Genomic DNA, 15,075 nt, shown 5'->3' with positions numbered 1-15,075 from the left:
TGTATAAAGTTGCATTCCTTTTCTTTTTAAATAGTTTTTTCAGTCATTCTGGTCAAAAAATTAAGTCAACAGATACAAAAGATGTATCTGCTGTCTTTTAATTAACAGACACACACCTGTCCTGGGGATCCAGTGCTGTCCTCACCTGAACAGGTTTCTTCACCAGCCTTCTGGTCCCATTGCCGGCATCTTAACTGTGGGCAGCCGTCTGTTACTCCTTGCGGCTTTTCATCTGGCTGTCCACTGAGCATGCCTGAGCCATGCTGCACCCTTTGAGTGGTCCTGCAGCTTTCTGGGACCTAGGCAGGGAGAGAGGGGAAGAGAACGTCTGCTTGGATCACCAAGGCAATCTGAGCAAAACCAGGCACCCGCTCCCCCCTCCCCAAAAAAAAAATTTGAAGAGGGGGCGAGGAAGAGAGAAACTTCCCCTTTTAGGTGAAGCTCCACTTTGAAATTCACAAAATTCCAGTTTGACAATTTTTTTTGTTATTTCTTTCTTCTATCATTAATAACAAGCATAATAATAATAATAATCATAAAACAGTGTGAACTACCTCACCCTTTCTTTAAATAATGCAATTAATGACAAAAACCCACTGTAGTAGATACATAACCTAGAACACATTTTATGATGCTTTAAATAACAGTAATTTTCCACTATGTACATATATGAACAGTGTTGGCACTAAGTAAAATTCTGATAAGGCTGTGCCAAGGAAAAATACGATCTTTACAGTATATTAGTAACTTATGCAAAGTCAATTCTTCCTGCAGCCATCACGTCTGTGATATTCATTCATTATGCAGTCATCAATCAGCCCATTTTCCTGTTCTGATCTTTTCTAGTTATTCGTCATGCTCTTATATTATTTATTACGTGGCTTGGTGCACAGGCAGCAGAGCTATTGTACCATAAAACATAGCAAAATATGGATGCTTTTCTTTCCTTTGTAATTTAATATGTGGCATCAAAACATTCTTTTTTTTTTCTCTGTAAAATATAAACTCAAAAACAATAGAAAACTGCAGAAATGAAGTGTATTTACAGGACAACTCAATCAGGGTCTCACCAATCAGTGAGCGACTAATGAGATACATTTGGGCTCATTTACACTTTATTTATTATTACACTGTATTATTTGTGGAAACTGATCCACCATGGATCATTTTTCACTGAGCAGCAAGGGGATGGCTGACAAACGTTCAGAGGGTAATATTGCTACCACCTAGAAGCTTTTTTTTTGGTTGACATCCAAATTAGCTTTTTCAATGGGATTAACATGCTGCAACTGTGAGCCTATCAGTTTGACCCCATTTGCTTTAAGGCTGGGTTCACACTATTGCCGCATGCAGCTCACAGCAGGGGTTCAGTGCGTCCCCATTCGCCGTTTCATTTCCAATTCCAACCCGATTTTTGGGCTGAATTCAGACCTGAAACGGATCAAAAGACCCACAGAACCCCTGTGCAATTTCGCACCGGAGCTGTAGCGGAGATATGTGAACCGTCTCCATCGAAAGCCAGTCACAATCTCCTACCATGCGAATTGGATGCGAGGAAACCCGCATCCAATCCACATAGGTGTAAACCTAGTCTAAAAGGTTGCGTTCGGCTGTGATATCGCTTGCAAAATGTGAAGGGGGGTACTTTTGCGTATGTGTAAGCTTCTGTATGCAGTAGCTGCCTTTGCAGCTTAATAGCGGACATCCGCATAATCGCTGGCTGTGCAAACAGTCATGAATAGCTTTTGGCTAGCTATCTGCCTGCAGCTGTCAATCCAAGCCACAGGAATTAGTAGGTATTTGCTGCTGAGATTCACAACATGGCTAAATGATCGTGTAAACAGAGCCTTAGGCTGGCCATACACGGAGCAAATTTCTTTCCTACAACCTGTGGTTCCAGGAAAGAAATTAGCTTGATTCCGCCACCAACACAGACCGTGTTGATTTGGAAACCCCTCCTGCCAGGCCATTGTGTTCTCCCGGTAGGATAGGGTGAGGGAAGCAAGCTCTCTGAAAAATAATCATTATTGCTAGTGGCTATAACAGCCGCTAGCGATAATCCCAAGATAAACTGGCAGGCTGGTTGTACACAAGTTGATTGACCGATCAACTTGGTACTTAAGCCTGCCCATTAACGGTTCAAATCTCGGCCAGTTCAGCAGATTTGAATTGTGTATGGCTGACCTTATGGCCCGTATACATGATCCGAATATTGTACAACAGATCATACGGCCTTTTTCGCTTAATAGTCGCAAGTAGAAATTGAATACATAACTAAAGTCACGAAAATTTGCGTACGACAGAAAAAAAAATCGGAAGTGATGTCATGTGTTGTTATGTATTTGTATTGTATTTTCGGACGACAACTATACTGACGAAACAAAAATCGGAAAATTTTCTTACTTGTCCAATTGAATAATATCAGATAACTGTCATGATCGGCTCTCAACAGTAGTGTACACACAACCCGAAAAGTGTAAGATTCTTCCTCGGACGACAGTTTTTGTACGATATTCGGATCGTTTGAATGGGCCATTAGTCTCCCAGTAGCACAGATATTTAATTGTGGTCCTGAAAAAAAATGTCGCATTTTAATTTCTTACTTCTTTGTAGCAGATCACAGACAAGTGATGGTTACTTATTACACTGTTACCAATACAACTAAATGCTGTATTAAAAATGAACAAAGAGAGAAGCTGCACTACCTTGAATAAAGAAAAGGGATGGTCGGCACTCAGGATGACATCCAAAAAATAGCATCCCTTTATTGAGAAGGCATTACAATGCTGTAAAAACAGCCTACGTGTTTCAGATGTTAGTCCTTAGTCATGGCTAAGGACTAACGTCCGAAATGCTTTGGATGTTTTTACAGCATTGTTCATGTCTTTTCAATAAAGAAATACTATTTTTTTGGATAGCATCTTGAGTGCCGACCATCCCTTTCTTTATTCTGGAACGTTAGAGGTGTCGGCAGCCTCGAGGTCTGAGCACCACGTGGAGCTGTCATGTGGGAAGGTTGTAGCACCTACCTGTTTTCCCTTTCCCTCACTTCCTTCACTGCCAGGGATTTTGTATCCAGGGGCATGCAAAAGCCCCATTCAAATTCTAAAAAGTAAACTCTTTTCTAGAGGTAAGCAAGATGCTCTTTCCCTCATGAGACACCAACTGGCAGTTCAGGCACATAATAATAAATTCCCATACAGGGATGTGTTTAATATTTCTTGAGGCTCTGGTAGCTGGGGAAAGTGGAGTATCGTTGCCTTCCCTTTAAAGCAGGCATGTTCAAAGTCCGGCCCACGGGCCAAGCACAGCCTGCGATCCGGTTTTGAATGGCCTGTCTGTTTTTTTGGACTTATATATCTTTTGTGGCACCCAACGATATCCCAGTGCCGGGGCCACAAAAAAAATATATGTGCCATACACACAGGAGAATTTCCTGTTTACACGGCAGCCTTTCCTGTAATAGGAAATCCCGTGCACTGCCTTTGGACAACTGTTCTGTCCATCATAGGAGACGGGACTTTGTATTAAAAAGGCGAAGAAGAGAAGAAAAAACAGGAGTTTTTATTGTATGTAATCTTTTTGGCATCGTCCCTCCCCCCTCCCTGTCCCCTCCAAGGTTGCAAATGGATGGGCAACAATCAGGCTGCACTGATTGCAATGGTGAGTCTACATTCATGGCACTGGGGTGGATGCATTCATGGCAATGGTGAATGCTGCATTCACGGCAATGGTGGGTGCTGCACTGATGGAAAAAGGGGGTGCTGCATTCATGGCAATGGGGATGCTGCACTGATGGCAAGGGGGTGCTGCATTCATGGCAATGGGGGTGCTGCATTCATGGCAATAGGGGTGCTGCACTGATGGAAATGGGGGTGCTGCATTCATGGCAATGATGGGGCTGCATTCATGACAATGGGGCTGCTGCGTTCATGGCACTTGTGAGGCTGCAGATGGGCTCTGACCCTTATTTTGCTTTACAGTTCTTTATTTAAAATTTTAGTTTTTTTCCTGACACTTTCCTCTTAAAGTGAAGGTCCGTGTTAAACACCAAGAAATACAGTATTTCCAAATAACACGCCCAAGCTCATCTCTTTACTCACACACAGCCACAAAGGCGAGAGAATTCTTGTTGGGCCGTGTATTGGCACTCGATCAAACACACTTAGCCCTTGTACACACGTTCGGAGAATCCGTCGGAATGTGTCCTATCGGACCGTGTCGTCGGATAATCCGACTGTGTGTGGTATGCATCGGACTGATTCCGTCCGAATATCCGTCGGACCCAATTTTCCAACATGTTGGAAATATTTCCCGACCAACTGGTTCGATCGGACATACTCTGATCATGTGTAGCGAATTTTGATCGGACCAAGTTCCACGCATGCTCAGATCAAATTCCTACATCGAAGCTATTGGCTACTAGCCTGAATGTAGTCCCATCGTAATAAAATTATGTCATCACGTTCTGAAAGATCGTATTTTTCAACAACTTAGTCCGACCGTGTGTATGCAACAGTTCGGACACAATCCGTCAGACTAAATCTGACGGACAAAATCCGACGGATTTGGTTGGCAGAATCTCCGACAGTGTGTACAAGGGCTTAGACTGAATTTTAATGGTTTAAAGAATGTCAGGCAAAATGGTCGGCCCTCACGCATGTTCACTTCATCACTTCTGGCCCTCTTTGAAAAAAGTGTTGACACCTCTCCTTTAAAGGGACTCATAGCGCAAACCAGCCATGTGAGATAACTTGGGTGGAAGCAGTCTCTGTTCATTTCTATGACCACATTTTACTTCCAAGGCAGGGTACATTTTTATTTTCACTCTTTCAGGACTATTGTAAAGCAAACGCAAATGATTTCTTCCATCAATCTTTTTTACCTTTTTTACCCAAATGTTTTTGCTTTGTAATAGATTTCCTTATAAAAGAGTAATGGTTGTTGCTAGTTAGCTTAGATAAGATAGTTTATTGCACTTTATAAGTATGTGATGTTTAAAGAGAAACTAATTGTTCTGTATATATTCAATATATGGTGCATTATTCTTCATTTTCAATTTTTTAAACTTGCTCAGCAGCTAGTGCTATACTGATAAATGCATATTAATTTCATTTACTTATAAGGAATAATGTAATTATAAATAACAAGTTTGTTCACTGTAGATAGAGAAAAAGGTTTAGTGAATGGTTGACAAAAGTGTCCTGTGGTTTGTGTTTTACTCCTAAATAACAGAGCCAATGAATGCATTGCATGACACGTTTGATACTGAATATAGTATCTTGTTATGGCATTTGGTTTTAAATCTTTGAGACCAACATGAAAATGGCATATAATTGAACAGCATATCTGATTTCCCCTTTCTTGAATTTTTTTAATTTATTTTAGGCATTATCTTTCTCATACATGTTGACAGATATTTGTAATCAATTCTAAACTTTGTATATTGCTTTGGTAAGTTGGTTGCCACTATTAAACTACAGGGACACTATTTCATTGCTGTAGATCGTGTGCAAAAGTTTGTCACTTTGTGAAAGCAAATATATAGCTCAATGGGTGCCATTTAACCACTTCAACCCCAGAAGAATTTGCCCCCTCCCTGACCAGGTCATTTTGTACGATATGGCACTGCGTCGCTTTAAATAACAATTGCACGGTTGTGTGACGTTGTACCCAAAAAATCAGACACACCAGACACTTTTGACACTTTTTTGAGACTAGTACAATTTATAGAGCGATCAGTGCTAAAAGTAGCCACTAATTACTGTATAAATGTCACAGGCAGGGAAGGGGTTAACACTAGAGGGGGATCAAGGGGTTAAATGTGTTCCCTAGATGTGTTCTAACTGTGGGCGAATGTGGCTGACTAGAGGAGGAGAGAGATCGTTGTTCCTACTTAGTAGAAACACACAATCTCTCTCCTCTCCTGTGACAGAACCAGGATCTGTGTGTTTACACACATAGATCCTGGTTCTTGCTCTGTCATTTGTGATCACGGGTGCCTGACAGTCATCGTGCCCACCAGACACATGCGTCAGCTCCGGGGTCATGCTGCGGGCATGTGCATGCCTTCTACAGTATCTTAAAGAGCCGATGTACAGCTACAATGGCTCGCACAGCAGTGCTATCCTGCTGCAGTATAACTGTGGCGGCAGGTCAGGAAGGAGTTAAGATCACAAATATTAGTATATGGAGTTACTATGTGACAGTCAAGGGGCACATTAGACCTTAGCAGCACACCACTCACCAAGGGCTGCTGCTATCTAAAACTATTAAAGTGTGATGTATGTTATCCCAACAATTCATATTCTTGTTATGTCTGTCTGATATGTCTGTGTTACCTTGTACGGTGTTTAAAAGTATCCTGTTCTTTTTTAATTGCTTCCCTTGTGTGAAATACCAGGAGATCCCACCAGCCCCCCTGCTTTCCTTTTTTAAACCAACCATGCCAGGCAAGGAAGCACATCCATCCCAATGTGGTCAGTTGCATTCTATTTCGGAGCACCAAGTTACCTGTAATCCAATGGATAGACTTGTGCTGACACACCACCCTGCACAGCTGTTCACTGGGAAGATCAGTGTATTGCTGTTTCTCTGCCTCCTGCTGACAAGCCGCTCAGTGGTCTCCACCCCCAGCACTCTAAGTCCCTTATGCAGCTGAGAACAGAGGTCATGTGAACATTTAGCCTTGCATTTCTATTTTAAAATTAATGGATTGTTTTACAAGATGAGACTTCACATATACTTTGAGTTGTGGTTTCAGTTTCACTTATAGCAAGCCCCACTCTCTACCCTGACTTTTCACATCATAGTCCTACTGCACTTCTGCACAATTTGTACAAAAGTACAGAGCAGCTCAAATGTCATTGGACAATGTAGGATATATACAATATATGCTGCCCCTAGAAGGAGCTAACTGTAACAAATTTCTTATCTTGCTTTATAGCTGGGACACCAAGCTTAGCAGATATAGTTGTACTTCCATCTTCAAGAAAAAAAAAGTATGTTAGCTCTGCAGGAATTCGTCTGCTAATAACCTGTTGTCTTCACCTCCTGCACCCCTCTTCTACTGCATATATGAATGCTGGTGCCTCCCAGGTCTCTGAAACATGCATACATTTAAGCATATGCGCACTGTACAACTGTTATGCAGAATAATTAGGTGGTTGTTGTTTGTGCCTTCCTTTGAAACATGGAGTGTTTCCAAACAGAACTAAAATGTAACCTAGCTTGCACCTAGAAGTTTAAGTGAAATTTCAGCTTTTCAATGTATTTTTCTTTAGAGCAACATTGTAGCTATTAAAGTATATATTGCATTGTAGACAGGGACAAAGGGCATAGTCAAGGATCAAAAGAACTCCGCAGAGACGCAATAAATCACAGAATCAAGTTGAATCTTTGTTTCCTTCGTACTGTGTTTTTTTTATGCTTGTAAAGACAAAATGTTCTTTTCTTTCGCCTTAGATACCTTAGATACCAGCGTTTCTTTAAAGCAAAATTAAGACATGCTTGACTAAACAATACAACTGCCACATTCACAGCATATTTATGCAAGCTATAGTTTAACATATTTTGTGGAATCTAAATATAATGACTGAATATTTATCTATATTATATTTAACATTTTTTTGTTGAGATAAAAACAATAACAGCAGTTTAGAAAAAATTAACATGACATCATTCTTTTCTTTATATAAAAAATAAATTATTTACAACGCTCTTGAAATATATTCTTTGGTTTGTACTAGTGGTTAAACTGGCCTTCTAAATCAAAGGTAGGCACCCTTAGGTGCACAGCATCAAGGGAGCCCTGAATCCCAATGTGCTCTGTACTTTTTCATTTTGGGCATTGATGCCACCCTTTATATTCGTCTGTCCAAGTGAAGGGTGGCATCAGTGGCTAAGAGGAAATTATGACACATGAGTATCTGGGTTAGCCCTCATGCAAAAATTCAGAGCACAAGGAGTTCCAGGGGGCAGAGAGGGTAAATTAGATGCCGCTTTCTGACCACAGGCCAGGTTATTATATTAGAAATTAATGCAATTTAGAGCTCTTGGAAACTTCTAACATTTTGCTTAAGTAAGTGCAGGCTTCTGAATTAGGAGCCAATGTTAGCAATGTATTATATTATTAGGTACAGGATCTTGCAAAAGTGAGTATTTCATTCTATATTTTCATGTGACAACACTGAAGAAATTACACTTTACTACAACATAAAGTAGTGAGTGTGCAGCTTGTATAACAGTGTAAATTTGCTGTCCCCTCAAAATAAATCAACACACAGCCAATAATATCTAAACCACTGCCAACAAAAGTGAGTACATCCCTAAGTGAAAATGTCCAATTTGAGCCCAAAGTATCAATATTTTGTGTGGTCACCATTATTTTCCAGCACTGCCTTAATCCTCTTGGGCATGGAGTTCACCAGAGCTTCACAGGTTGCCACTGGATTCCTCTTCCACTCCTCCATGAAGACATCACGGAGCTGGGGGATGTTAGAGACCTTGCGCTTCTCCACCTTCCGTTTGAGGATGCCTGACAGATGCTCAATAGGGTTTAGGTCTGAGGCAGTGGTTGTCTTGGAGGTATGTTTGGGGTCATTATCATGTTGGAATACTGCCCTGCAGCCCAGTCTCCAAAGAGAGGGGATCATGCTCTTCTTCAGTATGTCACAGTACATGTTGGCATTTATGGTTCCCTCTAAGAACTGTAGTTCCCCAGTGACGGCAGTACTCATGCAGCTCCAGACCATGACACTCCCACCACCATGCTTGACTGTAGGCAAGACACACTTGTCCTTGTATTTTGTGACAACACCTGAACCAAATAAGTTTATCTTGGTCTCATCAGACCACAGAACCTGGTTCCAGTAATCCATGTCCTTAGTCTGCTTGTCTTCAGCAAACTGTTTGCGGCTTTCTTGTGCATCATCTTTAGAAGAGTCTTCCTTCTGGGACCACAGCCATGCAGACCAATTTGCAGTGTGCGGCGTATGGTCTTACTACTGACCGGCTGACCCCCCCCCCCCCGCCACCCCTTCAACCTCTGCAGCAATGCTGGCAGCACTCATATGTCTTTTTCCCAAAGACAACCTCTAGATATAATGCTGAGCACGTGCACTCAGCTTCTTTGGTCAATCATGGTGAGGCCTGTTCTGAGTGGAACCTGTCCTGTTAAATCGCTGTATGGTTTTGGGCACCATTCTGCAGCTCAGTTTTAGGGTCTTGGCAATCTTCTTATAGCCTAGGCCAGGGATGGTGAACCTTGGCACCCCAGATGTTTTGGAACTACATTTCCCATGATGCTCATACACTCTGCAGTGTAGTGGAGCACCATGGGAAATGTAGTTGCAAAACATCTGGGGTGCCAAGGTTCGCCATCACTGGCCTAGGCCATCTTGATGTAGAGCAACAATTCTTTTTTTTCAGATCCTCAGAGAGTTCTTTGCCACAAGGTGTCATGTTGAACTTTTAGTGACCAGTATGAGAGCATGAGAGCGATAACACCAGATTTAACACACCTGATCCCCTGGGTATTTTCACTTAGGGGTATACTCACTTTTGTTGCCAGCGGTTTAGACATTAATGGCTGTGTGTTTGAGGGCACAGAAAATGTACATTGTTATACAAGCTGTACACTCACTACTTTAGATTGTAGCAAAGTGTCATTTCTTCAGTGTTGTCACATGAAAATATAGAATAAAATATTTAAGGAAATGTGAGGGGTGTACTCACTTTTGTAAGATACTGTACCTCCGTGGAGGCCAGAATGGTGAGAGGTCTTCCCTTATAGCTCTGGCCCAAACACACGTACCTGAATGTGGGAACAGGCATGCAAGATTAAGGGCAGCATGGGTGCCGGGACCTTGACGGCAGGTGATTATCAGTAGAGATGGTCTGCAGGGATGATGCGGATGCAGATAAGAAAGCACCTCAGTAGTAAACAATCCATGACTGTGTGGGAATGCCAGACACAAGGTTCTGAAGGAGCAGGCAGGAAGACCTAGTCAGGAAGCTGGAGCAAAGGTCATACACAGTCAGATGTCAAGAGCCACGTCAGAGTCATACACAGATGAGCACAGGTACAAAGTTACATAGTAGGTGAGGTTGAAAAAAGACACAAGTTCTCACGTACCTTACAGTGGAGTCTGAAATGCTGAGGGTGGCCTCTTGCATGGTTCCGGTCCCAACACCCCCGGTAGTGGGGACAGGGAGTGCTGGGGTAACGAAAGGGTGCAGGTGCCTGCAAGCTGAAGGCTGGAGCTTGGAGATACGGGATCCTCTCGGAGGAAGGCATGAAGACTGATCACCAGAAAAAAAAAAACTGTTCAGCAAGAGCCAGCCTGGTAAGTATGGACTCAGGAACATCTGCAACATCAGGAACAGGCAAAGGTTGGCAACTGGCTGGCAACAAGGTACATAAACGGAAGGTAAGTTCGTAGTCAAGAACAGACAGAGGTTGGCAACGGGTTGGCAGCGAGGTACAGAATCAGGAAGTGGAGCCGTAGTAGAGAATCCAAGCCGAGGTCTGTATAATCAGTAGAGGTAGATAACAGGCAGGGGTGATCCAGGAGAATGGTCAAGGAAGCTGGGTTTGTCAGGTGCAAGGTAACAGGTCAAACATCAATCAGAAACTCAGGAAAAAGCTGAAGACGATCCAGCACTGGTATCAGGCAGAGACTCTGTTTATGTAGGGCGCCATGTGCCAGGATTGGTGGACGTAAATGTGTGTGCGTGGGTGCGCACACACGTTTGCATGGGTGCGCGAGTGCGCACGTTCGTTCCAGAACTCGTTCGCCTCTGTCAGGGACACCCCACTGGCATTAGTGGAATGGGAATAAGCCACTGCTGCACAGAGACGGGCATTAGCACTGTGGGTTCTCTGACACAGTTCCATCAAGTCCAATCTATGTGTGTGATTATAGGTCAGTATTATATTGTATATCCCTGTATGTTGCGGTCGTTCAGGTGCTTAACTTATAGGTTTTTCAAACTATTGATGCCCCCCCCGCTGAAACCACCACCTGTGGAAGGGGATTCCACATTCTTGCTACTCTTACACTAAAGAACCCTCTACGCAGTTTAAGGTTAAATCTCTTTTCTTCTAATATTAGTGAGTGGCCACGTGTCTTATTAAACTCCCTTCTGGGAAAAGTTTTTTCCCTATTGTGGGGTCACCAGTATAGTATTTATAAATTGAAATCATATCCCCTCTCAAGCGCCTCTTCTCTAGAGAGAATAAGTTCAGTGTGTGCAACTTTTCTTCATAACTAATATCCTTCAGACCCTTTATTAGCTTTGTTGCCCTTCTTTGTACTTGCTCCATTTTCAGTACATCCTTCCTGAGGACTAGGGTGTTCGCCTGACAAATAGCAAAAAATTTGGGGTGTTTGCAGGAAAAGCTGGAAAAGCTGCGGAACACCCTTTAAAAGTCTATGGGAGAAATAAAAAGTGCTCATTTTAAAGGCTTACCTGCTTGGTATTGTCATAAAAAGTGTTTGGGGACCTGGGTCCTGCCCCAGGGGACATGTATCAATGCAAAAAAAAGTTTTAGAAACGGCAGTTTTTTCGGGAGCAGTGATTTTAATAATGCTTAACCACTTCAGCCCGGATCATTTTACTGGTCAAAGACCAGACCACTTTTTGCGATTCGGCTCTGTGTCATTTTAACTGACAATTGCGCGGTCGTGCGACGTGGCTCCCAAACAAAATTGCCGTCCTTTTTTTCCCACAAATAGAGCTTTCTTTTGGTGGTATTTGATCACCTCTGCGGTTTTTATTTTTTTGCTCAGTTTAGGCCGATATGTATTCTTCTACATATTTTTGGTAAAAAAATCGCAATTAGCGATTATTGATTGGTTTTGCGCAAAAGTTATAGCGTTTACAAAATAAGGGATAGTTTATGGCATTTTTATACATTTTTTTTTTTTACTAGTAATGTCGGCGATCAGCGATTTTTATTGTGACTGCGACATTATGGCAGACACATCGGACATTTTTGACACATTTTTGGGACCATTGTCATTTATACAGCTATCACTGCTATATAAATGCAGTGATTCCTATGTAAATTACACTGGCAGTGAAGGGGTTAACCAGTGGGTGTCAGTGTAGGGGTTAAGTGTTCCTAGGGGTGTGTTACTAACTGTTGGGGGCTGGGCGTTAATTTAGTGAACACTGATCTCTGCTCCAATCACTTGTAGCCAGTTTTCAAACCATGTACTCACCCTATGGTCCATACCAACAAACCTTACTTTGTAAGTAAACGTTTATGGGGAACTGTGTCAAATGCTTTTGCAAAGTCCAGATACACCACGTCTGCAGGCCTTCCTTTATATAGATGGCAGCTCACCTCCTCATAGAAGGCTAATAGTTTGGTTTGGCAAGAATGATTCTTCATGAATCCATGCTGATTACTGCTAATGATACCATTCTCATTACTAAAATCTTGTATATAAACCCTTATCCTCCCCTCCAAGAGTTTACATACTATTGATGTTAGGCTAACTGGTCTGTAATTCCCAGGGATGAATTTTGGCCCTTTTTTAGATATTGGTGCTACATTGGCTTTTTTTCCAATCAGCTGGTACCATTCCGGTCAGTAGACTGTCAGTAAAAATTAAGAACAATTACTTGACTGAGTTCCCTAAGTACCCTTGGGTGAAAGCCATCTGGTTCCGGTGATTTATTAATGTTAATGTTTCTAATTCTGTCCTCTGTTAGCCATGAGGGGGCTTCCTGTGATGTGTCATAAGGACAAACACTGTAGTTTTGGTTACTGAAGCCTCCCAATTCCCTTGTGAAGACCAAGGAGAAGTATAAATTCAATAACTTCGCCATCTCCCCATCGTTTGTAACCATTCTTTATGGGGTCAATATGGTCTGTCCTCCCCTTTTTACTGTTTATATACTTAAAGAATTTCTTGGGATTTTTTTTTTATTCTGCTCCACTCTGTGTCTTTCGTGTTCTATCTTAGACGCCCTAATTGCACCCTTACATAACTTCTTGCATTCTTTGTAAAGTCTGAATACTGATGATAATCCCTCAGCCTTGTATTTTTTGAAGGCCTTCTCCTAGTAGGAGCATAGTCTGGAAACAAGTCAGGACAAGCACATGAGATTTAACAGGAGCAAGGTCAAGCAGCAAGTCACGATCATGATCGAGGGGAGTCAGAGGAAAATTCATGAGCGGACTGAGTCAGGAACCAGAAGTCAGGCAACAGGGTAACCAGGAAGGACAGGTCCAGGGATCACAGAGGCCTGAAGAACATCCAGCAATTAGCACATATCAGTACCACCTTTAAATAGGCAGCTTTGGCTCCATTAGGGTGACTGGATATGGGCGGATATGCACCAATACAGAGACACGACATGTCAGTACATGCACACAAACATTAGCTACAAAAGTACTGGTTGCCTGACATTTATATTTTAATGCTCTTCATTTTTATTCATTCATTCAACCTAGACCATTTTTATATACATGGGCATAATCTGCCTAATGTAATTAGTTGTGTAGTTATTTTTTAATAAGAGTATGAGACAAGAATATAATTGTGCCCTCTCTGTTTTTTTTAAATACAACTCAATTGTGAAAAACATGATACTATATAATAAACAAATTTTCAGATGTTACATTTACAACTGTAACACACTTCATTGTGAACAGAATGTTGTTTACAATGAATGTTGTATTCTTTATTTTTTGCAGGTAGAAGTGGAGATTGCTAAGCCTGCAGAAACACCATTTCCAGCACCACTAGAAGAAGGAATACCCTATGAAATATATGCACAGTTTCTAGCTACACCGGAACCAGAAGAAGAAAATACAATGGTATGTTTTTTCTTTACATACCACACAAATAAAACTTTACCAAGGCCGCACAGAGCATATAAAGCAATGATAATGTATCTACAGCTACAACAGTGGAATTTGTCATTTTAAAGTGAAATTCAAGTCAAATACCAGTCAACTAAGCCTAAATCTAATCCCGTCATTTTAAGACTAGCTACCCTGTAAAAGAAAACATGTCTATATTTGCCTAGTCTGAAGCCACTCCAATCCAGTCACATAATCGGTTTCCAGCACTGGCTTTAATGTAGAGGGCCAACAGACAACGACTGCCCCATAGAAAGCCTATAGGTGATGTCATCACCCAGGCTCTGCAGCTGTTGAAGCTGCCTCTCCTCTACACAGGAGCTGGGACAGAGACCCCATCATGTGACCGAACCAGAGTAGTTTCACAGAGTAAGGATGTAGTGGGAGCACGAATGACCTGAAGCCTTCTGCAAAAAGTAAATATAAAAAAAAGCATAACATGCTGCCTGGAAGTCCTGTGGTTGGGATTAGGAGAGGCCTGTAGGGCAGGGGTAGACAACCTTGGCTCTCCAGCTGTGGTGAAACTACAAATCCCATCATGCCTTTGATTCTAGGCACCATGCCTGTGATTGTCAGGGTCTTGCAATGTCTTATAGGACTATGCCTACCGCTGCATAGTTGGGCTTTAAATAAAAATATGTTATTGGGGCTAACCATTGAGTCTTTATCTACAAATTAGTTTATATCTACATGAGTCTATATCTACAAATAACCCAAGATTTACTACTGAGTCTGGATCTATTGCTGAAACTAGATCTGCTCTTGCTTTTAATATGGAGTCTAAATATGCTAATGCAAAAAATAAATTTACTTTTGAGGCAGTTTTAGTCTAACGTTATTACCAGGGTTAAATTCTTGTATAAAAATTGCATGGTTGATACACCTTTGCAAATAATCTGAACCAACCAAAACTTCCTGACTTGACATAGCACTCAATTTCTTTTAAAAATGTTGAGTCATCGTAGATTCAGGTGATGTACTGGAGGTAAAGAAAAATCAGATTTAAACAAATTTGCACAAATGCATAAGTCAAGTATGAATTTATAGGTAAGCAAGACAGTTCACACATCTCCGGGGCAACTGCAGAACACACTGCAGAAGGGTCCTGTGCTTTTTTGGATCCATTTCAGGTCCAAATTCAGGCAAAAATTTGGACAAAATTTGGACCTAAAATGGTGAACAGGAATGCACTGTAC

The 15,075-nt window shown here is 41.7% G+C and overlaps 1 protein-coding gene across 1 annotated transcript in view; it reads left to right on the top strand.

The window, feature by feature from the left end:
- Positions 1 to 15,075, top strand: part of CABCOCO1 (ciliary associated calcium binding coiled-coil 1) — a 212,562-nt gene that overhangs the window by 147,615 nt on the left and 49,872 nt on the right. The window contains exon 6 of the mRNA XM_077455428.1: positions 13,712 to 13,834. Coding sequence (XP_077311554.1) covers positions 13,712 to 13,834 — 123 coding nt within the window. The remainder of the gene's footprint in view (positions 1 to 13,711; positions 13,835 to 15,075) is intronic.

Source organism: Lithobates pipiens, unplaced genomic scaffold (genome assembly GCF_037356315.1).
Source record: "Lithobates pipiens isolate NorthernLeopardFrog02 unplaced genomic scaffold, aLitPip1_a1.2 Scaffold_25, whole genome shotgun sequence".
Lineage (NCBI taxonomy): Eukaryota > Metazoa > Chordata > Amphibia > Anura > Ranidae > Lithobates > Lithobates pipiens.
Note: the sequence above shows the minus strand (reverse complement) of the source record. Positions and strands in the feature narration are given on the sequence as shown.